This window comes from Fusarium odoratissimum (assembly GCF_000260195.1).
Source record: "Fusarium odoratissimum NRRL 54006 unplaced genomic scaffold supercont1.2, whole genome shotgun sequence".
Taxonomy (NCBI): Eukaryota; Fungi; Ascomycota; class Sordariomycetes; order Hypocreales; family Nectriaceae; genus Fusarium; species Fusarium odoratissimum.
Genome location: NW_022158688.1, coordinates 998,577 through 1,021,541, shown reverse-complemented (window position 1 = coordinate 1,021,541; position 22,965 = coordinate 998,577). Strand labels below are relative to the sequence as shown.

Sequence of the window (22,965 nt, the reverse complement as noted above, 5' to 3'; positions counted from 1 at the left end):
GTCATCTCACCGCCAAACTTTTTTACACGGCAGAAAAGTTGGAAAAAAGTGTTGCTCTGAAAGCTGTGTCGACGCCATTCAACCATTTCACGCCGGTCCGCGCAACGCCCATAACTCGATAAATTGGATACCAGCACTTGGGAATAACGATGGGCGGAAGACAGGCTCACGGGCGACCCCTTGTCGCAGCCCCCAAAGCCAAGGCCGGCAACAAAAAGTCCAAGGCAAGATCACAGAAGAATGCGCTCGATGCATTCGGTATCGCACAGGAGAACTTTGCGCCGAGACAGAAGCGAACGCCTCGAGCACGAGAATTAGACGCTGAAATCGAGCGAAAGCATGGTCGCGACGAAGAAGAGGACGATGAGGAAGAGGAAGAGGAGGAGCCGCAGAGAAAGAAGGTCAAGAGACCTAGTCGGCCAACAAACGACGATGCCGATGATGGAAGCGATAGTGAAGGAAACGAATGGCGACTGGGAGGTCTAAGAGAGGATGACGAGGACTCGGAGATTGAGAGCGACGATGCGTTTGGCGACAGTGATGAAGACAAGTTCGAGGGTTACACGTTCCGCGGCAGCAAAACAACACAGCGTGAGGTAAGTGTGTTCTGTTTTCGAACAGCTGATAGTAGTCTAACACCCAAAAGGACGATGACTCAGAGGACGATTCCCAAGACGATGAGGGTGAAACACTCGGCGCAGATGCTATCGATCTAGCAACAGCTCTGGACCAATTCGAGGAGTCAGACGATGAACCCGTGCAGAAAGATCACTCCGGATCGTCAGAGTCTGAAGACGATGCATCCGACGAATCGGAAGAAGATGACGAAAGTGACGATGATGAGAGTGACGATGAGGAAGCCAGTCCGGAGAAGCTCGAGGCCCTTCAAGGCATGATCAAAGGATATGGAGGTCAAAAGGACGATGAGGACGATAAGCCTAAGTCAAAAGCCAAGATTAGCCTTGCTGATTTAGGAATGACGGGCATCAACGACGTCAACGTAAAGAAATCTATGAAGCTGATGAGCAAAGAGGAGAAGGAGAAGCGTCCCGGTGCTTCCAAGAAGCTGGCTGTGCCTTTGGCAAGGAGACAGCAAGACCAACTTGATCGAAGTGCAGCCTACGAAAAGACCAATGAAACCCTGGATCGATGGAACGACACCGTTAAGCAAAACCGAAGAGCTGAGCATCTTATGTTTCCTCTGCCTCAGAACTCAGCGACTGCCGGTCTCGATACTACCGAGATACAGCCTCTTAATGTGTCAAAACCTAGCAACGAGCTTGAGTCTGCTATTATGTCCATCATGGAGCAGAGCGGTCTCACAATGGAAAAGCCAAAAAAGCCAAAGGAGAAGGACTATGATGAAGAGGGCAATGAGCTCACCCGCAAGGAAGCTCTTGCACGCAAGCGTATGGAACGCGAGCTCAACTCTCGAGAGGCTAAGCGAGCCAAGCGCATCAAGAAGATCAAGAGCAAGGCATACCACCGTGTGCACAGAAAGCAGCGTGAACGCGATGAAATGGCTACAAAGGAGGCTATGGAAGAGGCCGGCGAGATTGACTCTGAAGCAGAGCGTGAAGCGCAAGATCGTCGACGAGCGCTGGAGCGTGTTGGCCAGCGACACAAGGAGAGCAAGTGGGCCAAGATCGGCTCCAAGACAAAGCGGGCCGTATGGGACGACGACTTCCGCGCTGGTCTGACTGAGATGGCGCGTAAGGACGAGGAGCTTCGAAGGAGAAAGGAGGGTCGTGCTGGCGGCTCTGACGATTCGTCTGAATCAGATAGTGACTCTGATGGTGGCGACGCCTCCCTGCGTCGACAGCTGGCGGCTCTTGAGGAAGAAGAGGATGAACCTCAGAAGGGTCTAATGGGCATGAAATTCATGCAAAAGGCCGAGGCCGCTAAGAAGGAGGCGAACGATGCTCTCATCAAGCAGATCCGACGAGAGCTTGATGGTGAGGAGTTTGATGGTGATGCTGATGAGCTGGAGGAAGTGGGCCGACGTCAATATGGTGCTGCAGATGGCCAGCCGTTCAAACCTGCTCTCGAGAAGTCAACCAAGGTGTCTAAGAAGCGCAAATCTGAGGATGCCGATGATGATGATGATGACGACGATGTCATAATAACCACCAACGGCGCTGGCATCAACCCTGCTATTCCCAACATTACATCCCTCTCCGAACCTGCCGCTTCAGGAACCACAGGCGCATGGTCCCGCGGCGAGACACGCCGTAAGAAGAAGGGCCAGTCTCACACAAACATTGGTGATCTCGACCTCACATCCAACGTCCTTGTCGCCTCCAAGCCTAGCAAGTCCAAATCCAAGTCAAAAACACAGACTACAGAGGATGCTTCAGACGTCGAATCTGAAACAGACCTGCATCTACCTATGGCGATTCGCGATCAAGAAATGGTTGCTCGTGCCTTTGCCGGCGAGGACGTGGTCGGTGACTTTGAGGATGAAAAGACAGCTATCGCTGAGGAAGAGGACGACAAGGTCATCGATAACACACTCCCCGGTTGGGGATCATGGGTTGGTGATGGCGTGAGCGCCAAGGAGAAGAAGCGTCACCAGGGCCGTTTCTTAACAAAGGTTGATGGTATCAAAAAGAAGGATCGCAAGGATGCCAAGCTGGACAAGGTCATTATCAACGAGAAGCGCATCAAAAAGGTAAACAAGCTCACTTTCACTCCTCGTCTATACAACATGCACATGCTAACAACTTCCAGAACGACCGTTATCTCGCATCTCAGCTCCCTCACCCCTTCGAGTCCCGCCAACAGTACGAGCGCTCCCTGCGTCTACCTGTTGGACCAGAGTGGCAGACGAAGGAGACCTTCCAGGACAGCACCAAGCCTCGTGTGCTCATGAAACAGGGCATTATTGCACCCATGTCCAAACCTACTATTTAGAATTTTCGATATATATTCTGACATACATACATTGGCGTTTTGAGAATCAAAAGCATCTTTCATCTACATCCTCTGCAATTGAAGCTGTGTTCTGTGTGATGTCTTGTATCCTGGTTTTGTAAGAAATATCGGATGGCTTGAGGTGTATGGCAACATTCTTGCCATCTTGTACAGATACGTGATGAATGTCGATTGCGCCAACTCATTTAATGAGTAACACATCTCGTCCACGCCGACTTATCTCACTCAACGAGACTTTGTAGTGTCGATCAGTTAATTTCATGTTCATCTTCCTTGTCACTCGGCATTCGTGGATTGGCATTCAGCTCACGGCTTCACTCATAGGTTTAACGTCCATCTGGCGATTTCCCGCTGACAGGTAACCTTCAAAGAAATCACTTGATCATAGTGTTTCAGAGACTGGCGACATTATTGCGACTACCTCACCAGTGACTGTCAAAGAAGAGATCAATCTGCGAAAATATTGATTAACTATCCGATCAACCTTTCCGTGCCTGAATTCCATCTCCGACCTCGCAGTCCAATGATATAAGCAAGAAAAAATCCGATAAGCACAGAGACCGGCAAGGCCATTTACTATCCCTCGTTTCTTTTGACGCAATGAAATTTCGCGAATGCGACTGAACCTCCCTATTCCTCTCCCTGTTTCATTCCAGAGTTTGATGGAGTGTCTGGGGCTCCCAAGAAGCAGTCCTGTCCAGCGGACTGCATCCGCTTAGTAATACAAATATGAAAGTTGACTCGATTATCCGACTGTCGTCTTTTGGCAGATCGTTGAAGCCACAGTTTTCGGTGGCATTCCTGGCTATCCAGAACAAGCTTCTTGATGAGACAAGTCACTCGTTGGTAGTAAAAACATGTTTAAAACATTAGTTGATTGATGATGATTAAGACATCAGGGGAACTCTAGCATTTAGTTGCCGGGGTCCAAGACATCGGATGGAGTGGCATAGAAAGCCAATGCGATGATAATATAGAGACCCATAAGCATAGCACCCTCCAGGTAGTTGGATTTGCCATCCTGGACAGTATACGTAACAACGAGGACAGAAACTCCAAAGGCAACAGTTTGGACTGGGAAGTTTGTCAGTAAATATTACACAGAAAGGAAATGGATTAAACTCACAAGTCTCGAAGTGAAGAGTCATCGGAGCACCAATGATCCAGCCAACAATGACGAGGAAGGGCGTGACCAGGAGGGCAATCTGGATAGAAGAACCAACCGCAACACCCATGGCAAGATCCATCTTATCACGGAGGGCGACGACGACAGCAGTGACGTGCTCAGCAGCATTGCCAACAATGGGAATCAAGATCAAACCAATGAATCCTCGGCTAATTCCGGAGGTCTTGACAAGATCATCAATGCTGTCAACGAGGTAATCGGCACAGACAGTGACGAGAACGGTAGTGACACAGAGGACGGCAATAGCGGCAATGGGTCCAATAGTAGGCTCCTCTGGCTCAACTTCCTCGCCGTCCTCGTTCTGGTTCTCGGCGTCGAAAAGGTTACTGTGTGTTCGGAGCTGGAAGACGAGATATAAGACGTAGAGCAGGAGAAGAATGATGGCAGTGCCGCGAGAGAGTGTGAGGATGCTCTGGGCCTTCTCCTTGGAACCACTCTGGTCAAGAACTGCGTAGAGCTATAAAAGTTAGTCGAGTTTTTGAGCAGGGTTCAATTTGACATACAGCAGCGGGAATGACGAGTGAGGCTGAAGACAGTGTCATAAGGGAGCAAGTTGTCTGTGCAGTAGCTGAAGAGAAGGACTGCTCTCTGCCATTGCCCGACTCGCCTCGATGAATGATACCACCGAACAAGAAGCACATTCCCATGACCAGAAGAAGGTTAGAAAGAATGCTACCAAGCATAGAGGCCTGGACGAGCTCAATTTCGTTTCGCTGGAGAGCAACAATGCTGACCTAAATGAACGATTAGTCGTGATATATGAAGTGAAGGTCGGTGCATCATACAATAAGTTCCACGGCATTTCCGAAGGTAGCATTCAGGAGTCCACCAAGAGTCTCACCAAGCTTCATCGAGAACTCTTCTGTCGCAAACGACAGCACAGCAGCGAGTGGGATAATAGCGAAGAAGTTGATGGTAAAAACGGCAGTAGAACCCCAGCCCATCTTACCAGCAACAATACCAAGAGGTACCATGACCAGGAGAAAATTGACATAGTCTATTAAACAAAGTCAGTTGTGTATGCGACCGTACAGCGAGAAGCGCCAACATACTGCTGAGAAGGGTGACCTTGGCAATGTGCCAGGAGTAAGCCAGACTCCTTACGGCAATGTTGCTGTTATCAATACCAGGTGTATGCTTCGAGTCGAAGAGGAACGTCATGGTGCTCGAGTCTCGGCTGAGACTGATATGGCCGTTGCCATTGCGGTGACCGAGGGTGTCATTGAGGGCCGACGAGGCACCGCCATTAAGGAGCGGGCTATTCTCGTCGGCTGTATGGTTGTGAGGTTTGGCAGACATTGATCGTCTGATCTGAAGGTTGAAAGATGGAAGAGCTGTTGGTGGTGATCAAGGCACCGACATGGTCAGCGGATGAGTCTTTGATATAATAAATGAGTAGTGAGAAAGCATCAAAAGGCGGAGTCGACGGTTGTTAAGCAATAAGCGACGGAATACAAAGAAGTCCTCAACAGGGCAAGTCTCAGAAGATTGGGGTAGGCTGCATGGTAGGCTGACAATTGGACCTGGGCCTGTAGAGCCTAGATCGCTTGGCCTTGTCTCCATGGGGCGGGTGCTTTGAGCTTGTTTGTTCTCGACATGGAAAGGAGCGGACCCTGCTGCGCCTTCCTTGATGCGCATGCACAGAGATGCAAAGTGAAGATCATGTCTGAAGCTGGCGCGTAGATAGGATGGCGATCACGGCAGTGCATTTAGGTCCAACTGACAGCGCTTGCCGAGAGAGGGAGGACGATAATGACAGACTTGGAGATGGGGGGAAGATACAGGAACGGGTGGACTCGAGCTGACGGGAAGAAAGCCCGTATTAGGCATTATCGCGTCCCGAATAAACTCACTCTTTCACTCGATAACTTGTACCAGGTGACAAGTCCCGTATCCGTTTCCGTGTACAAAGAAGTAGGAACCGAGATAATTGAAATTGACGTAGAAGTGAAGTTGAAAGAAGGATAAAACGATGTGGGCACCGAGTGGTAAAGGGCAATAACGTACAGGGATAGAATATCGTGAGTGGCGCCGCCTTTGAGACCCCCGTGTGAAAGAAGCTAATCTTGCACTTTGTCTCGTTCTGGCTGGTGTGTGGCACTCTGTGCTCAGATGCAGGGATGGTGACGGTGATGAGATGGAGATGTGGACGGAATATGGAGATGGAGATGGAGCAGGTTTAGAAGATGTGTAGATGAGGATCTGGTTTTGATACCAGGGCATTGGATGTTTACTTTGTGCGTGATAGAGGAATAGGTAGATAGACTTTGAGGAAACCGTCGTTGCTTAGGTGCTTGCTTGATGCTTAATGATCGAGGAGAGCAAAAAGAAAAGGCTAAATGCAGATGCAAATGCAGATGCAGATAGGCATTTTACTTACAAACCATGATTGCGTCGAGCTTTCTCACAGCCAATTGATTGATTGATGAGTGTGTATGCGGTTTAAAGGTTGAACGGCCACGGGATTGATTGAGTCGGTCTGGAATGAGCGAAACAGAACGAAACGAAACGAGTAACGAAGCGGATGACGATCCAATCCAAAGACAATGTTTGAATAGAGGCAGGCAGGCAGGCAGGCAGGCAGGCAGGCAGGCAGGCAGGCAGTGTGTTGTCTGTCTGTCTCTTCAATTGTCTTTCTTTCACCCCCGCTCAACGGAGTGTGTACGTTACTGTATGACAGTCTAAGGGAAGAATAGCGTCGGCGGGTAAAAAGAAGCGGGCGTAGGTATCTAAGCTACACAGCCCTGGGAATCTCCAACAATTAGACGACGGGTGATGATGCTGTTGATGCTGATGGACTTGAAGGTGGTGGTTGTGTTGCAGGAACGAAGAGAAACAACCCGCGTTGCCCCAGGAGGCCTCCTTCCTTGGTTATGGTCTGGTTGGGTCTGGGTCTGGTTACGCAAGGAAAAAAGCTTAGCTTGGCCCTGGAAGAGCAGCCGAGCGAGTTGACGTAGGACATGGGTTCCTAAGCGGATCGGCAGGGTTACATCAGCCAATCCCATCCGGCCACTGACAAAAGAAGCTGGGCATCAACCACTGAGCTACCCATTGAGTGAGCTGCCAAGCTCCCCACTTTCCAGGAGAGCTCCAGGTTGTCCTGTCACTGATGCTCAATTATTCGGCGCAACGCTCTAAGCTCCATCGAGAAACTGCCGATTCCAGCTATCGACGCAGCGGCCCAAGAAACAAGTTAGATTAGCTGGTGGCTGAGCAGAAAAGCTTAAAACTTTGAATCTGCAAGTGCTTTTTCTTTGTCTTTTGTCTCTGCCATTGTAAATCTCGTCAAGGAAGGGAATTGTCGAAATTAACGCACCTTCTGAATTAATCCAAAATCATCAATAGTTGTACGCCTCGCAATTCTCCTTCCTCTTGGCATCTTTGGGACCCCTGTTTTTTTGCGGGCAGATATAGTATAACTAAGGTACGGATATGCAAGATACATTCATTATGAGTGGCTTTATACATCAAACGTCATGTAACTTATGCCGGAGTCCATCGGCTTACGACATAATAGACTCCGCCATAATTCCATGTTTTTTTGTTTCGCCTTGCGCAACCGTTCAGTCCTGTCCATTCTTGTCCGACGCTGCCGTGTCGCTGGGATTTACGCCAATGGACAACTCGTCATATGTAACTCCAAGTTAAGCAAGAAAAACTGTTACACCGATTCTCAACTTATGTCTTGTCTCATGTAGTGTTCCTCTCATCGGTGTGCAGACTACCTTAGTCAGATAACAGTGACCAGTTTATCATCCTCTCAAACACATTAAAAAGAAAGGTCTGTAGCACTCAATGTTTCAGGCATATGCAGACTTCAAACTGCCCCATAATCATTTCCCACTTGGTAGCCTCCATACTTGTTCACCTACGAACCTGTCACTCTCTTCCTCTTCTTGGTCAAATTCGAGGCGGTGTTAACAACCTGTTTCTTGGCGATCATCCACATCTCACTTCCCCTTGGCGCAAATCTTCATCAAGGGTCGTCATGGCTGCGCCCCAATCAAGCCAGGCCAGATAGTCACCTTCTCAGTGCCAGCACGTGGGTTCGATTGATCCCAGATATCCGAGTTCCGGTATCATCAATACAAGGTATTCACACTTCATCGGACTTCGGGGCTTTTCAAGCCTCGTCCTCCGACGTTCGTTAACGGCTTAAAGGTAACCAATGAAATTCTAACGGCGCCCTGTCTAGGGTCTAACATCTGCCTCCCGTCTGTCTAATCTGGGTGAGGTCAGAGAATATCTTACTGTCTTTCTTGCTTTCCTCCCCCATTTCCTAACACATTCAAGGGCTGTTCTCTCTGCCCATTCCCATTATACAAAACAAATGTTCCCGTAGAGGTATCGCCATGTCTATGTAAGGTATGTTCAATATTTGTACAAGGTGCTTATCTCAGCACCGACGCTGACGTTTGGGTCGCAACGCAGCCATCTCACTTTCTATTTCTCATCAAATCTGGCCCAGAGCTGTGTCGTGATTGTCAGCCATTGTACTCTTGCATTTCATTGCTGTAGACTTACCCGCAGCATACGCCATATACCATGTCCTTGATGCTCCACCATCGATCCAGTTGGGATCAAACTTGGACTGGGTGAAGAAAGTCCAGGCAGTCTTTGGCTGAACTGTTGCATAGTTGCCATAGATGATACCCTTCCACAGGTTGTTAAACTTGTCGACACGGCCCTTGCTAAAGTAAGTGTCCCATTCCTGCTGAACGAATGTGGCGGTTCGTGCGAAGTTGGACACGGGGAGGATAGGAATCATGTGAATGCCCTGGACTGCCTCAATGGCTGCGCTGAACCATGTTGTGTGGTGGACCTTGTTCTCGAACAGAATACCCGCGACCTTGTTGCCGATGAAGTTCTTAGGCTGCACGGTGTTGGACGTGGTGTAGTAGTAGTAGTCTTGCATAGCTCGTGACATGACGGCAAGCTGGAGGTTTGCTCTGTTCTGTTGTCAGTTGTCTGCGATCAAATTGCCTGGGCTGCCCAACTTACCTCGCGACCATGTTAGTGTCCTTAATCACTGTACCCCACATCTTCAGAGCATAAACAGACATCATATCCTCGGAACTCGATTCCTGATCCTTGCCATCCCACATGGGAGTCAGACCGTGAGCCCAACTGTGGCCGTGGTACCAATCGAAGCTTCGCCACATGGGAAAGTACTTGTCACTGCTGCTCGGGTTCGCATAATCACGAACCAGAGAGTTGACGTAGGCTTTGTTGGCAGCAAGCCATTTGCTATCCATAGAGCCAATATAGGCGGCAGCGAGGACGTGGTAGCCGTAATGGAAATGGTGATCATTGTAGTAGGTGTTTCCAAAGTCGGATCCTGCTTGGCCTGTCTTATAGGATGCAGATGAAACGACTCCGCCCCAGACGGCTATTCACCTGATTAGCTAACGTAAAACCCAGCTTTGACAAACGACTTACATTCGTAGACAAGAGGGTAGCTCTGCTTGTTCGAACCGAATCTGGCAAATGCCTGCTGAAGTTTGAGTAAGCCAGCCTGTGCCAGAGCCTTATCTCCCAGCATGTTGTTGATGACATAGATGATGGAACCAAACTTTGCCAGAGCCTACACTGTGTTAGTATATTTCTCATGGAAGCTTGACGAGGGAGTTACCTTTCCAGAAAAGTACATCGAGTCTGTGTTAGCCTGCGCGTCCATGTCTTGCGAGACCTCGGACTTGGCAATAGGTGCGATGATTTTCTTCGCATTAGCAGTCAGACCACGGCTACCTTTCGCTGGATCCCAGGGAGCAAAGCCCATGTCGACGGGCAGCGCAGACTCGACCATCGTCCAGGTGGTTCCTCCAACAGCAGTAGCAATACCCTTGGTAGGTGTCTGGAGCGAGTACGTCCTCATCTCCTTCTTGGTTGTAGCATCGAATGAGCTGACGTGGTGAGGAAGAGCAAAGACCCAAAGCTTTCCGGTAGCGTGGCCAGCTTTGGTCCATGTGAAACTGTAAGTGCCCTGCTTGCCAACAGTGTTGCCGCTGACTGTCATGCCAGTGGCATAGATACCGCAACCGTTGTCAAGAACTGCCTCGGACTGGCCAACCTTGGGATCCTTCGCAATTTGGATGAAGCCATAGAATGGCTTGGCCGAGGAAGCAAGACCGTTGTTGGTGACCTTGAGGGTAAGAGGGTCACCCTTGGTCTTGTAAGCGTACAGACGCCAGGTGGTTCCATCTTCAAGGACGAAGTTGTACTTGCGCACATTGGACTTGGGATCTTTTGTCACTTGTGTCATAGTTCTGAAGTAGACGCCAGTCTGAATCCAAGGTGTACCACCACTGAAGTACGCAGTCGTGAAGACGCTGCCTTGGTAAAGGGGAAAGGTGATCGTTGCTGCTGACTTGCTGTCCTTCTTGAGGTAAGCCTTGGCATAGTGAGGGCCAATAGAGTCCATAGTCAAGACCGTGTCCTTGCCAAGTTCCTTTGCCGAGATGATCATAGACTGGATACCAACAGGGTTGACGTAAAATTCGACGGCACCATTAGATTGCACGTCCCCATATGTACGTTGTGACGCCTCGATATGAGAGATAGACATGCCCCAGCTTGCTGCTGGGCCAGTGCCGCCCGCCCATGTGAGTGAGTAGGGGTAAGTATAGACAGGGTTCTTCTGATCACCAAGGTAGAAGTTGGAGTAAAACTTGTTCGTGCCAATAGGGCCGTTCTGAGTGACCATGGGCGTTTTGGCAACAGGGTGAGTAGTCTTCCTTTCGAACATCGATGGAGGAGCACTCGTATCGATGGGGTTGGCGAAGATGTTGGGAGCAGCAGCCATTTTGGAGAGACCAGATGGTACAGCGTTGCTTGTAGTAGACGTAAGTGGTTTAAGCAGACTTGTAGGGCTGGGGATCGACGTGCTCAGGACGGCGGGTTCTGTGAGAAGAGGATTGTATAGATCCGTTACAACGAAACCTTCGGTATGAGGCTCAACGTCTGAAAGAGTTGGAAGGACTTGAGCTGTCGCAGTGGTTCCAACCTTGCTAGTACTGACTTTGACGCTTTCGGTGACGGGAATGATATCCTCCTTGTCGTAGGTTGTCAAATACTGGAAAGCAGACGTTTCGATATCTCGCTTGAACTCTTCGTTAGAATTGTCCCAGGAATCAGCAGAGTCGTCTTGGCCTTGGGGCAGGGCTAGGACTTGTCCCTGGGTTAGCCAAAGAAGCCATACGGGCAAGATGGTGCGGGTCTTCATGATGGGCAAGTAAGGAGTGTGATGCTGCCTTGATCAAGAAGATCACAACCTCGATAAGACTTATGAGGCTGAATGAAGCTGGAGAACAAGCTGAAGGGTAGGGGTTCCATGGCTCATATAATATAGCTAGCCGCCCTACGCTCCAGGGTCTGCTCCTTTCCTTGAAGCTATCGAATGCGGAAAACCACTAGTCCAGTGGCACCACGACTGATAGAGCTAGCATGCACTTACATCGGAGAATGAAATGAAGTGGACTGTGTCTCGGCGGCACAAACGAAGAAACGCATGTGGCTTACCTGGAAGCTAGACCAAGCCTAGAATTGACCACCAAAAGAAATGCTGCACTAGCGGGTCAGTGTTGACAACGGGTGGTCGAGACCTAGCAGATGCGAGCAAAGATGGCGTAAGCGATGATGGGTAATAGGATTTAAGAAATTGGATTCTCTAGGATGGCGTAGGATGCGAATGTGATAGGATTCCGAAGTTGTGATGATGGGGTTGAAGTTGAACGAAAATGGCTGGAGGAATTCCATCTTTATCTTTTCCCCTTCAGAAGCCGATACCAGATAAGCTTGGCCATGTGCTCCCTCGGACCATCGCTCTTTCTGACCCTTGGGTATCATTGAAGCCCAGGAAAGAGCATCGTGAACAGTCGTGGCGGGGTCCTTTTTCGCATTCCAGATCAAGTGTCTGCGGCGCATGTTCTCAGTCTCACACACAGGGTTTGTGATCCATGGCGTGTCGTGATGCACCTCAAAGGGGAAATCGCCTAGATGCTCATCTGTGGCGTCCGCGTGTGCCTGCAGTAGAGGGGCCAGTTAATTGCCTAGCGCACGCCGCACTTGGGCATGGGCTGCAGGGTGCTCCTAGTTCCAGGAACTATCGATTCGCGACGAGTTAGCCTGGAGGACTATTCAAGGGATGGCTTCGGCTGAGCTCGCCACACCTTGCAAACTAAAGGTTCAAATTTGCTTCGGAGTTCAGCTACGGTGGTTTGGGTGAGCTTTCAACCTTATGAGTGGACGCCACTTGTGTCCTTCATTTATTTTCATGGCTTGCGTTCCCAAATCAAGTGTCAGCCTTGAGCGTTGATGGCTAAGTGGCTTCATAGCTAAAATATTTTATTGTTTTGCATATAATCCGTCCTTCATGCTATTACTTGAGTTAAAGAAAATTGTCTCTCAGCAGGAACATCACCAGTCTTGCTATGACTTCGCCTGACGAATATTCGCCTGATGAATACGAAGTCATTTGTCGTCTGTCCGGTGGCCAGACTCTCTTCTCCAGTCGCTTCATCGTTGATGTTGCATTCATGAAACAGACAATTCGATTTTGAACCGAGACAATCACTTGACTTCGTATGTTACGTTAGAGGCCGTTGAGACAACACTTGACTTGTGGTAACATTTACCCAAACACCAGGACGGAGGAGTTCGTTAGAAACTGAGACAATGATCTAGTGACAAACCGTTCCGGCGTGTCTCAAAGACCCCAAGGCCATGGGTCTCTAGCCTCTAGCACACTTTATCAATCACGGTGATTGCGTATCGCATTCCAGAACACGGCACAATACGCTTGACCATGCCAACCACTACTTGGCAACTCTCTTTTATTGTTTATTCTGGCCCAGATCTAAGAATGAACGCCCGCTAAAATGCCCTAGCAAGTACACCAGCGATCAGGAAATCCTCAGTTCATAATCCTAGCGCATCGTATTTGCCTTTTCCACCCTGCTCAAGAATCTGCCGAAGATCCAGCCGCATTTCTTTGTGCGGCTTCTGCTGCCGGATGGGCTGTTCAGCATGGCCCGCGGAATTCGATGTCTGCTTCGATGCTCGAGGCTCTACCGTTGCTTTGATGCGTTTTCGTTTCCTCTCCGCTTCCTCTTCACTCCGTTCAGCTTCCTTTCGACATCTTCGGATTTCACTGTTTCGTAGAACCCATGGTTTGTCAAGAACCTCGGACTTGAATTTGACCCTTTTTTCCCATAGAGTAACCTCTTGCGCAGTGCTTCGTACCTTGATCATCTTCTCAATGGTGAGTTGTCGCTCGTCTCTGAAAGTAGATAGACCTCCCTTAATGTCGACAATGCATCCGACATCAATATTTGGGAATGGGTCTGGGTTTTGAGGCGGGTCAATATCCGCTTTCTTCGGAGCAGCATCTCCTGTTGTCGCGCGACTATCACCTTCACCAGAGATTGGTATGGAAATGATGCACTCGATGCATGCGCCGCTACTGTCGTCTATTGTATACACACGTCGGCTTGCGAATTCGTCAATGGCGACGACTAATCCGATTATGCGCACCCATTTGATGGGCAGATTCCCATAGAAGTAGAAGTTTTCGCCTGGAAGCCGTCAGTCTAGAACATAGTGAAATATTCAACAGCCTAGACTTACCTTCAAACCCTTCGTACTGACCAAGGTCATGGATATCGGTTACACGAAAGAGGCACCATTGGTTCACGGTTGGCGCGAGATGAAAGCAATATCGAGGATATATTGGGGGCTTGGCGGATTCGCTCATGGCATCATGATAGCACTCTTCTTCAGATGAAGACTAAACCATTATTAAGCAGTGCCATTTAGTATCGCGCTCTTGCGTATCTTGTCGTGGTGACGCGTTTGAGAGCAGGTTAAACAAGTGAAGTGAGACCTGGCGATATTGACGGTGGCTTGAGAAGCCCCACCATAGCTTAGTGGACAACCGACTGACCCGTGACAACGTTACAGAATCATTGCATACTAGTGAAGTCGTCGAATTGCTGGGAATACTTGCCGCAACAAGTGTGAGTATTGCTATAGAATATACCAACGGTTAAAAGTTTTGCAAGGAAACTTGCTTTGGAGATATGAGGTTCGAGGTTCGTTAGGAGAACAAATCTGCTTCATGTCTGTTTGTCAATCATGTCCATGATTATTATACCACCTTCGTTGACTGAGGACTGACACTTTCCATCTGATCGAAAGAAAAGTGGCCAGAGATCACGCTACTCTCAGTAGTATTCTTGCAAGCTTAATATGAATCATTCAATTCTTCTCAGTCTCTAAATTCTTTCCTTGTCCTAGTAGTGTATCCTTGCCTTAACCTACGCCCAAACACCAAAATTCTTGACCCAATAGCCACATTACCGCAATCCGATATTGCAATCCACCTACAGTCTACCGTTTCGACCTCTTCGAGCCCTTCAGACGAGAAGCAGCTGCCTGAAAGGCCTCTTCCGACGGCTCATCTTCAACAGGCCGCTTCTTGCCCTTCTTGCCTTTGCCCTTGCTCTCTTTGGCACCATACTTTTCGGCGAGATGATCCAGGAAACTCTCTGAGCGATCTTGCTGTCTCTTTTGGATCAGTGCTGCCAGGTCGTCCTCTGAATTTCCCTTGCCCTTCTTCTTTTTGCTCTTCTTGTCGCCGCCGAAGAGCTTATCGTGCACACCTAGCTCCTTTGCGTAGTCTTCAGCCTCCGTAGCTTCAGCCCGGGCCTGCTTCACACGACCCTCTCGCTTCTTCTTCGACTCTTTTGTGTAGGCCGGGAAGCTGGGCACTTTCTTGATCTTGATGGCCGTGTCGATGATCTCACGGAAACGTTCGTCGTCCTCCAAAACGTCGCTTAGAATGACTCTCTCGTACAGCGCATCCATGTCGCCTTGGCAATGTTCGTACGCATCGAGCACATCTCCCTTCTCTTCATCAGAGCCTTTGTACTTCTTGGCAAACTTCTCGATCGCATCGCCCGACACAGACTCTTTATATTGCTCTCGGTAGTAGTCGCTCCAGTTGAATCCTTCAGAGTCTACGATCGATTCGGAAGTCGAGCCAGTCTCGTCATACCGTTTGCGACGGGCGGGGTCGGAGAGTATGGCGTAGGCGAACGCAATAGCTTGGAACTTCTCGTGCGCAGCATCTTTCTGGTCTTGTGGCACCTTATCTGAGGAACAGTAGGGTTAGCGTTGCTCGTCTGTGCTGAGACCGATTTGACAAACCTGGGTGGTTCTTAAGCGCAGCCTTTCGATAAGATTTCTTGATGTCATCGCTCGTCGCAGTCCTCTCGAGGCTCAAAACCTCATATGGGTCAATAGTGGGAGGTTCGCTCTCCAGCACATCTTCGTGGTCCGACATCGTATTGATATCGTCGATTTTGGTTGATCGTGTAATGGAGTGTAAGTTCGATTAAGCTCGAGCTTGTTGCAGGAGTAGGAGACGCGTTGCGACGCGCTCACGGGAAAAGTGTGGGTCCAATGTTAAAGTGCTTTCGGTGATCGGAGTTTACACCCGCCGACCGTTCAAGATGGATCAAAGCTCCCGCATCGAGACATTTCGTCATACCTTACAAGCACCACATTAATCAATATGGCTACAATAGAACCTGGCAACCACAAGGCCGCAATGGAGCGCGCCTTGGGTCTGGCCAACAACTCCCCTCCCAAGCCCACCAACTTCCGTGTAGGAGCTCTAATTGTGCGGCTTAGCGACAACACCATCGTTGCCGAAGGATACACTCTTGAACTTCCCGGAAACACCCATGCAGAAGAGACATGTCTATTGAAGCTGGCTGAGCAGCATGGAACCACAGAAGAGAAGCTATCAGATGTCTTCAACACCCCCCATGCTCTATACACCACTGTTGAACCCTGTTTCAAGCGGCTGAGTGGCAAACTCCCCTGCGTCGAAAGAGTCTTGCGCCAAAAGTCATGGATCAAGCAGGTCTATGTTGGCGTTCAGGAGCCCGAGACTTTTGTTGGGGAGAATACAGGTCGCAAAACGCTCGAAGATGCCGGTATTGAGATCCACCATGTCTCAGGCTTGGAGGATGAGATTCTCAAGGTTGCGACTGCAGGGCATATCAAATCATGAACTAAGTTATTCGTGTGAGATCAAACTGCTCATTCATGGGCGTTAACGAGTAATGGACGGTCTTGTGGCATATTGGATAAATTTGTCAGTTGGATCTGAGATGAGGTGAAGGAAATGGCAAGTACCACCCCTATATTACCATAGCATCTCAAGCTAATCGACCTTGTTCCCTTAGAAAGCTATAGTTTAGTTCTATCCTCAGCACTTAGTATTGATACATGCTACGCTGCTCTAAAGGGCTGTCCTCCCCGGTATGCTAAGTTTGCCATATATCAGTCAATACATCAAGTCAGAAGGTCAGCTATCAAATTTGCCGAATTGCATACGGTGCACCAATCATCAGTCGATTTATGCTGTTCAACGCCAGCCACTATAGTACAGATCTGTCCTGATCGGCAAGCGTTGAGTTCCGCTAGCAGACCCTATGTACCATGGTGTGATTGCGGTTGCCACGTAGCACACCGGTTAATCCATCTGTGCAACGTTGAACAAGATGCTTCCATCTTTTGTCTTTGATATTGACCTCATATATGTGAATTTTCATCCCTGGATGCACTATATTCCTGCTACTGAAGCACAAATGATGTCTTCACATGACCTAGTTACCAAATTACCATCTTTTCAACGCTGAAATTCATTTATTGCCACTCTCTTCAATACAGGTATTTCAAGTATGAACTTTCAATAACCCCTTGTAAGTCTGGAGCGAAAGACAGAACTGAACCATGCCGTCCAATCTTCTCAGTGTAGTTCCTCAGGGGTGAGAAGCTGAACACCTAGATTCTCGCAGGGTCTTTTCTTCGCTTCTTCGTGCTTCGTATCCAGGCATTTTCTATATTACAAATCCAAATGTGACAAATGATCTTGGCGAGAGGTTGTGAGTGAAATGCGTTTGCCTTTGACGTGCACATGTAAAAGGAGGGTTCTATACAATTCAACACATGTGCTTGGGGAGAAATTTATGCTAAAAATACAGGACGACCATACTAGGCTTTGTCCTTGGTGTAAAATTCTTCTAAGTTTCCGTATCTGAGATACACTTGGACTTGTGCGCCGAATTGACCAAAACGAAGACTTGATGCCTCTGCTATCGACCCTTGTCTCTCCCTCTTCTATGTGATCTCTTTTCGCTACTTCCGTGCTCCTCTTTGATCTCAACACATGTAACTTGGCACTCAGCACAGAGTGCCGTAGGAACCAGGAGGGTGTGCCATGTGAAATATTGGCAGCTGGGCTTGAGGTATCGGTTTAGAACCTGTTCCGGAGGTCCGTTCGCAATCCACCATTCGCATATGTCCCAAGCAATTGTATCTACTTCGATCTTGCATACATGCCCATGGGTGATAAGTCTGTGAGGAACTATCCCTTTCTTGGGGCAATGGGTGCGTCTGCAGGGGCAGATATAGAAGCCGCGTTGACCGGTGCACATGGTATTTCTTAGGTTGGTGAATGCCATTCCCACTCCTGGGGCTTTTGGAATATGAGATGACTGGTGCCTTGATTTGTTCTATATGTACTGGGATCATAAGAAGAGTCTTGAGGCGATTAATGGAGTCTTTTCCTGGGCAGCTCATTTGTTGAAGTCTGTTTTGTCTACCCGGCTGTTGGTTCTATGGTGTGAAGAAAGATGCATTGACATGATGGACGGCATGGCAACTATTTACATTGATCGAACTGTGGTTGAACATGATGATAGATTCCAGTGTGTTTTGCTTGGAGTTTAGAATTATGCGGGAAGCCGAGCATCGCTCCAGCCGTAATGAGTGTAGAATACCGAGAGTAAGGTGATCAATACATAAGTTCTTACTGAGAATGGCAGTGTTGCCAGAGCCTGAGATTCCGAGGTCTTGAACAGAATGATTAAGAGTGTCATTTCGGTTCTGAGTTTCATCATATGGTTCAGGTTACACAGCACATCTATGCAAGTTGTAGGTCAATCCAAGCAAAGGCTTAGCATAAAGCGAGCAATACCTGAGGTACTCAGTGGGCCAATCCCCTTGTGCGATGCGATGTGCCTGTAATTGCTCAAACTCAAACATCTAGCATGTGTTGTATGTTTGGTTATGCGAGCCCGCAGGGTTGGTCTCGCATATGGCAAATTGTGTGGACGAATTGCTGATTTCAGGCGTACCAAGATCCAACGGAGCAAGCACAGATCGTAAGTTCTTTGGTGATGGCTGAGCATGGGACGGCTCGCGGAAATGTTGTCCGACAGCAACTGTGCTACGGTTAATATTAGAGTGTATACTTGTAAGGCAAGGATTGCTATGATTGTGACCTGCATTCAACCGTAGAAGCAAAGATAGGTTGCCCAGACTGCTTCTGAGGATCTATCATTTGACAACGGGACAATGATGCTAGATTGAGCTGATGGCCTTCGCTATTGGAAACCGGCGGTCAGGGCTGATTTTGATATCGTGGCTTGGTAGTCCACCTCAAAGAAGCAAACATGCTATGTATCTCTGCAACATTACTGAACTGATAAAGGGGGGTTCTGCACTGCATCAACAAAAGCTCCGAGTGTGTGGTACCTGCAAGTGACTTTTGTTTCCAATAATGAAAAAATGGGCGTGATTGAGTTTCTCTAGGGTAAACAGTTATCATTGAAGGTTAATGACAGGTGGAAAGCCTCGTTAGCCCAGCGAACTAAAACATAACGTACAACGTCATGGAAACCTTGGGAGGCCGACCATTCTAAGGGCTACAAAAAATACGTCTGGCGCATGGAGAAAGAAAGGGCGAAACCTAACTCTTCCCTTTTGCGTTTTTTTGCATGTTTTCTCTCGCTTTGACAAGTTTGCCCTCTGTCAATTGAACTTGAACCACCTCAATTATTCAGTGTCAGTTAGCTTCAGCTTGCTCCACCAGAAACGGGTGAGCTCTCTAGCTGCCGTGTTAGTTCTCCCGCCAGTCCCTGACTACAACCGACCTCTTTGAACTCCTCTGCAGCTGTTGCCGAAGAGCCTCTTTGTCATTTTGGTAGAGGCAGTGAGTAGGCCACTTTTACCTTCTGTCGATCAGTCACTTCTTAGAGAGCCAGGCTGTGTCACAGCAAACAAGGTTGTGACTGCTTTGGCAATGATTCACACTGGCGAAGAGCCTCTCTCCGGGTCTTTCACATAAAGATGCCCAACTCCTCCTCCTCCTAAACTTACACTCTCACACACACTCATACCTGCTCACCAAAACCCTTCATTCTTCTCTCATCATCATCATCATCAAGTGACAGTCTTTTGGAGCTTGATTCTTTTCATCAATTTTGACTATTAGTATCTACATCACATTCTCTACACATCGCTCGCTGCCCTTTACATCCTGCTACCTTCTAGCCCTTGACTATCCAAACCTCAAAGGCCATGGCTGACCGAGGTGGTCGTGGTGGGCGAGGCCGCGGAGGCCGTGGCGGTGGACCTCAAGATGGCCGTGGTGGTGGCCGTGGCGGCCCTTCTGGTTTCTCTGACTCTAGAGGTGGAAGAGGACGAGGCGATGGCTTCCAGGGCAGAGGTCGTGGTGATGGAGGCCGTGGTGACTTCCGAGGCGGCTTCAGCGGCCCTAGAGGCGGTCGCGGAGGTTACGATCGTGGAAGAGGAGGACCACGAGGTGGTCGTGGCGGCCGAGGCGGCTTTGGTGGTCAGCCCGAAGGACCTGCTGTCTTCACGTATGTTCTATCTTATACCCGATGTGTTGTCGTTGATCAATACTAAATTATGTAGCACGGGAAAATCTATTCCCCAACCAGATGACACCATTGCACAGCTTGAAGATGAAGTGGTGAGAAGCCAGGCCATATCTGTCGCTCAGCTCACCTCCAACATGGGCAACCTGTCAATGGAAGATAAACAGAACCTCGGAAAGTTCCCTCCGCGACCTGCCTTTGGCAGTAAAGGAACCCCAGTCATACTCTGGACGAACTACTATCAGGTCAAAACTCAAACTCCCGTCCTCTACAAATACACGATGACTGTCAAGGAAATTGTTCCCGAAGGACAGGAAGAGACAAAGGAGCGCGTCCCCAAGACTAAGGGCAAGGGAGGCAAGCCTGCAAAGTCTCGAGAGTCTGGTCCTCGCGAGGTCAAGGGCCGTAAGCTCTACCTTGTCATCAAAGAAGCTCTCAATGAACTCTCCAAGAAGGACAAGAACTTGCTCCTTGCGACTGAGTTCAAGTCACAGCTTATCTCGTTGCGCAAGCTCAACCTTGAGCAAAACAACACCATACGCTTCAACATGCCCTCTTCAGAAGGCTCCGAAAAGACAGATGTCTTCGAAGTTGTTTTCAATGGCCCTATAGAGGCTCGTGTTGACGAGATGCTCAAATACGTCAACTCAAAGACTGGCGCTTCAGATGACGGCAGCGATCCTTCCCAGGCCATGACCTACCCCAAGTTCCCTGATGTCATTGATGCCCTGAATGTCATTTTCGGCTTTGGCCCACGGTCAAAGCTTGACGAGATCAGCGCTGTGGGAAGCTCGCGCTTCTTCGCATTCGGGAGCGAGAGCCGCCGAAACGAGGTGATATTGGGCAGACTCAGAGCTTTGAAAGCTGCGCGCGGCTACTTCCAATCCGTCCGCTTGGCCACTGGCCGCCTTCTCTTAAACGTCAATGTCACTCATGGTGTCTTCAAGATTGATGGTCCCTGTGCCGCGTTCTTTGACGGGTTCGGTGTTCACGCAACTCCGTCACCTGAGATGGCCAGAAAATTGAAACTGCTCAACAGATTTCTTCCCAAGACCCGCGTCTGGATAAAGACCAAATACGGGAGTAAGGAAGTTCGAAGATCCAAGGCAATTCATGGCCTGGTGTCGATCCGCGACATCAACAAACAATGTCGCGATAAGACTCCCAAGTTCCGCCACGGGACAGATTTTGTGGTTGGACCAGGAGATGTTAGCTTCTGGCTGGAAGATGAGGGTAACAGCCGGTACATTACCGTCGCGGATTTCTACAAACAGAGTATGTTTCACCCTCCACATTCGATACTGATCTAACATGTGATCTAGAGTACAACGTTAACCTGAAAAACTACCCCCTTTTCAATGTTGGCACTGCCGCAAAGCCTACCTTTGTCCCTGCCGAGTTCCTCGAAATCCAGCCTGGGCAGTCAGTAAAGGCTAAGCTCACCGGTGCCGAGTCAACTGACATGGTGAATTTTGCTTGCCGAACCCCATATGCCAACGCTCTCTCGATTACCACGGATGCCCGAGAAACCCTCGGGCTTGACGATGACACACTGGTATGATTTGTGAAATTCGGAAGTGGGAAATGCTAACTTCTCTAGGGTCATTTCGGCATTCAAGTTGGTCGACAACTCCTCACGGTTCAAGGACGCGTTCTCGCCGTGCCTCGAGTTGCATACCTCGACCAACAGAAGAAAGCCAAGACTGTCGACCCGCGCAATGGAGCTTGGAACCTCAGAGATGTCAAGGTTGTCAAGCCCGGCCAACCCGTCAAGAAATGGACCTACATCAACATCCTGTCCAGCCCTAGATCTGAACCCGTGGGATCTCAGTCAGTTATTGCGTTCTCCCAGTTCATGAAGAAGACCATGAACATCGCCGTTAATGACCCTGTTCCGCTGAAACCCGACTATGCCAACAGCCGGGATGTCGAAAAGGTATTCGTTTTGGCCCAGAACAACCAAGTTGAGATCATTCTTGTGATTCTTGACTCAACTGATTCGGAAATGTATGGCAGGATCAAAACCTTGGGCGACTGTACTTATGGTATTCATACCATCTGCGTTCAGGGTTTTCAGCTGCGTAAGGAAAACCTCCAGTATTTCGCGAATGTTGCTCTCAAGTGGAATCTGAAGACTGGCGGTGTCAACCACAAACTTCACAATGAGGTCGGCTTGATCAAAGAGGGCAAGACAATGGTGGTTGGCTACGACGTTACACACCCCACCAACATGTCTGCCGACAAGAGCGATGCTGCACCCAGCTTGGTTGGCTTAGTGGCAACTGTTGACCGGGACATGGGACAATGGCCAGCCTACTCCTGGGAGCAGTCGTCCAAGCAGGAGATGCTTGATGAGACCTTGACTGAGGCATTCAAGTCCCGCCTTGAGCTTTGGCAAAAGCACAACCGACAGGAGTTGCCAGAGAACATTGTCATCTTCCGCGACGGTGTGTCCACTGGCCAGTTCGCCCAGGTTCTTCGCACAGAATTGCCACGCATCCGCATTGCGTGCAATGGCAAGTACCCGAAGAACAAGCCTCCGAAAATCTCCATCATTGTGTCTGTCAAGCGACACCAGACTCGCTTCTATCCCACCTCCGAAGAAAACGCAATGGAGAAGAACCACAATACCCAAAACGGCACGGTCGTCGACCGCGGTATCACAGAGGCTCGCTACTGGGACTTTTTCCTCACCGCCCATGCAAGCATCAAGGGCACTGCCCGTCCTGCGCACTACACAGTGCTTCTTGACGAGATCTTCCGAGCCAAGTTCAAGAGCGAGGCAGCCAACGAGCTTGAGAAGTTCACTCACGAGCTCTGCTATTTGTTCGGGCGGGCCACCAAGGCTGTGAGCGTTTGCCCTCCCGCCTACTATGCGGACATTGTCTGTACTCGCGCTCGAGCTCATCGCCCCGAGTTCTTCGAGGAGACCGACGGGGAGAGCGTCATCACTGCTGGATCAGCCGCTAAGGGCAAGGCAGTCCACCCCAGACTGATCAACTCCATGTACTATATCTAATGTGCTGTGTCCCGTGGAACCTTTGCGCACATTGTTTTCTGGAAGCCTGTGAGCTTATGGGGGGGGGGGGGGGG

The 22,965-nt window shown here is 49.3% G+C and overlaps 7 protein-coding genes across 11 annotated transcripts; 3 read left to right on the top strand and 4 right to left on the bottom strand.

Moving 5' to 3' along the window:
* Positions 1-3: 3 nt before the first annotated feature.
* On the top strand, positions 4-3,011 carry FOIG_01992 (uncharacterized protein). Its single transcript, XM_031199029.1, has 3 exons — positions 4-596; positions 647-2,671; positions 2,731-3,011. The coding sequence occupies exons 1-3, from the start codon at positions 150-152 to the stop codon at positions 2,911-2,913; spliced, it is 2,655 nt and encodes an 884-aa protein (XP_031071066.1). The 5' UTR covers positions 4-149; the 3' UTR covers positions 2,914-3,011.
* A 308-nt stretch (positions 3,012-3,319) lies between these two features.
* Positions 3,320-7,020, bottom strand: FOIG_01991 (Ca2+:H+ antiporter). Of its 3 annotated transcripts, none has more exons than XM_031199028.1 (6): positions 5,974-7,020; positions 5,173-5,454; positions 4,906-5,117; positions 4,624-4,854; positions 4,061-4,577; positions 3,320-4,008 (listed from the first exon to the last, which is right to left on the bottom strand). In XM_031199028.1, exons 2-6 carry the CDS (start codon positions 5,417-5,419, stop codon positions 3,848-3,850), a joined length of 1,368 nt encoding a protein of 455 aa, XP_031071065.1. In that variant the 5' UTR covers positions 5,420-5,454; positions 5,974-7,020; the 3' UTR covers positions 3,320-3,847. The 3 variants fall into 3 exon arrangements, with proteins under 3 accessions (XP_031071065.1, XP_031071063.1, XP_031071064.1); XM_031199026.1 differs by having other exon boundaries at positions 6,501-7,020; XM_031199027.1 differs by having other exon boundaries at positions 5,173-7,020.
* Positions 7,021-8,024: 1,004 nt separating this feature from the next.
* On the bottom strand, positions 8,025-12,062 carry FOIG_01990 (uncharacterized protein). Of its 3 annotated transcripts, XM_031199024.1 has the most exons (6): positions 11,639-12,062; positions 9,753-11,287; positions 9,560-9,704; positions 9,122-9,509; positions 8,645-9,069; positions 8,025-8,590 (listed from the first exon to the last, which is right to left on the bottom strand). In XM_031199024.1, the coding sequence occupies exons 2-6, from the start codon at positions 10,920-10,922 to the stop codon at positions 8,574-8,576; spliced, it is 2,145 nt and encodes a 714-aa protein (XP_031071061.1). In that variant the 5' UTR covers positions 10,923-11,287; positions 11,639-12,062; the 3' UTR covers positions 8,025-8,573. The 3 variants fall into 3 exon arrangements, with proteins under 3 accessions (XP_031071061.1, XP_031071060.1, XP_031071062.1); XM_031199023.1 differs by having other exon boundaries at positions 9,753-11,661; XM_031199025.1 differs by lacking the exon at positions 11,639-12,062 and having other exon boundaries at positions 8,645-9,509; positions 9,753-11,476.
* Positions 12,063-12,843: 781 nt separating this feature from the next.
* On the bottom strand, positions 12,844-13,995 carry FOIG_01989 (uncharacterized protein). Its single transcript, XM_031199022.1, has 2 exons — positions 13,745-13,995; positions 12,844-13,692 (listed from the first exon to the last, which is right to left on the bottom strand). Exons 1-2 carry the CDS (start codon positions 13,869-13,871, stop codon positions 13,037-13,039), a joined length of 783 nt encoding a protein of 260 aa, XP_031071059.1. The 5' UTR covers positions 13,872-13,995; the 3' UTR covers positions 12,844-13,036.
* A 352-nt stretch (positions 13,996-14,347) lies between these two features.
* Positions 14,348-15,604, bottom strand: FOIG_01988 (DnaJ like subfamily C member 9). The gene is made up of 2 exons (XM_031199021.1): positions 15,326-15,604; positions 14,348-15,270 (listed from the first exon to the last, which is right to left on the bottom strand). Exons 1-2 carry the CDS (start codon positions 15,459-15,461, stop codon positions 14,507-14,509), a joined length of 900 nt encoding a protein of 299 aa, XP_031071058.1. The 5' UTR covers positions 15,462-15,604; the 3' UTR covers positions 14,348-14,506.
* Positions 14,658-16,885, top strand: FOIG_01987 (uncharacterized protein). Its single transcript, XM_031199020.1, has 2 exons — positions 14,658-16,313; positions 16,372-16,885. The coding sequence occupies exon 1, from the start codon at positions 15,693-15,695 to the stop codon at positions 16,194-16,196; it is 504 nt and encodes a 167-aa protein (XP_031071057.1). The 5' UTR covers positions 14,658-15,692; the 3' UTR covers positions 16,197-16,313; positions 16,372-16,885.
* A 2,180-nt stretch (positions 16,886-19,065) lies between these two features.
* On the top strand, positions 19,066-22,958 carry FOIG_01986 (uncharacterized protein). Its single transcript, XM_031199019.1, has 4 exons — positions 19,066-19,854; positions 19,910-21,147; positions 21,195-21,427; positions 21,473-22,958. The coding sequence occupies exons 1-4, from the start codon at positions 19,553-19,555 to the stop codon at positions 22,889-22,891; spliced, it is 3,192 nt and encodes a 1,063-aa protein (XP_031071056.1). The 5' UTR covers positions 19,066-19,552; the 3' UTR covers positions 22,892-22,958.
* Positions 22,959-22,965: the final 7 nt, after the last annotated feature.

Excerpts from the sequence above, each read along its gene's own strand:
- FOIG_01992 (XM_031199029.1), top strand. The coding sequence starts at position 150 with ATGGGCGGAAGACAGGCTCACGGGCGACCCCTTGTCGCAGCCCCCAAA. Across the intron at positions 597-646 it reads GCAAAACAACACAGCGTGAG|GACGATGACTCAGAGGACGA; the intron begins GTAAGTGTGTTC and ends AACACCCAAAAG. Across the intron at positions 2,672-2,730 it reads ACGAGAAGCGCATCAAAAAG|AACGACCGTTATCTCGCATC; the intron begins GTAAACAAGCTC and ends AACAACTTCCAG.
- FOIG_01991 (XM_031199026.1), bottom strand. Across the intron at positions 4,855-4,905 it reads GAAATGCCGTGGAACTTATT|GTCAGCATTGTTGCTCTCCA; the intron begins GTATGATGCACC and ends TCGTTCATTTAG. Across the intron at positions 4,578-4,623 it reads CACTCGTCATTCCCGCTGCT|CTCTACGCAGTTCTTGACCA; the intron begins GTATGTCAAATT and ends TAACTTTTATAG.
- FOIG_01990 (XM_031199023.1), bottom strand. The coding sequence starts at position 11,342 with ATGAAGACCCGCACCATCTTGCCCGTATGGCTTCTTTGGCTAACCCAG. Across the intron at positions 9,705-9,752 it reads CGATGTACTTTTCTGGAAAG|GCTCTGGCAAAGTTTGGTTC; the intron begins GTAACTCCCTCG and ends AACACAGTGTAG. Across the intron at positions 9,510-9,559 it reads CTACCCTCTTGTCTACGAAT|CCGTCTGGGGCGGAGTCGTT; the intron begins GTAAGTCGTTTG and ends TCAGGTGAATAG.
- FOIG_01989 (XM_031199022.1), bottom strand. The coding sequence starts at position 13,871 with ATGAGCGAATCCGCCAAGCCCCCAATATATCCTCGATATTGCTTTCAT. Across the intron at positions 13,693-13,744 it reads TCAGTACGAAGGGTTTGAAG|GCGAAAACTTCTACTTCTAT; the intron begins GTAAGTCTAGGC and ends GACGGCTTCCAG.
- FOIG_01988 (XM_031199021.1), bottom strand. The coding sequence starts at position 15,461 with ATGTCGGACCACGAAGATGTGCTGGAGAGCGAACCTCCCACTATTGAC. Across the intron at positions 15,271-15,325 it reads TGCGCTTAAGAACCACCCAG|ATAAGGTGCCACAAGACCAG; the intron begins GTTTGTCAAATC and ends ACTGTTCCTCAG.
- FOIG_01987 (XM_031199020.1), top strand. The coding sequence starts at position 15,693 with ATGGCTACAATAGAACCTGGCAACCACAAGGCCGCAATGGAGCGCGCC.
- FOIG_01986 (XM_031199019.1), top strand. The coding sequence starts at position 19,553 with ATGGCTGACCGAGGTGGTCGTGGTGGGCGAGGCCGCGGAGGCCGTGGC. Across the intron at positions 19,855-19,909 it reads GAAGGACCTGCTGTCTTCAC|CACGGGAAAATCTATTCCCC; the intron begins GTATGTTCTATC and ends TAAATTATGTAG. Across the intron at positions 21,428-21,472 it reads GGCTTGACGATGACACACTG|GGTCATTTCGGCATTCAAGT; the intron begins GTATGATTTGTG and ends TAACTTCTCTAG.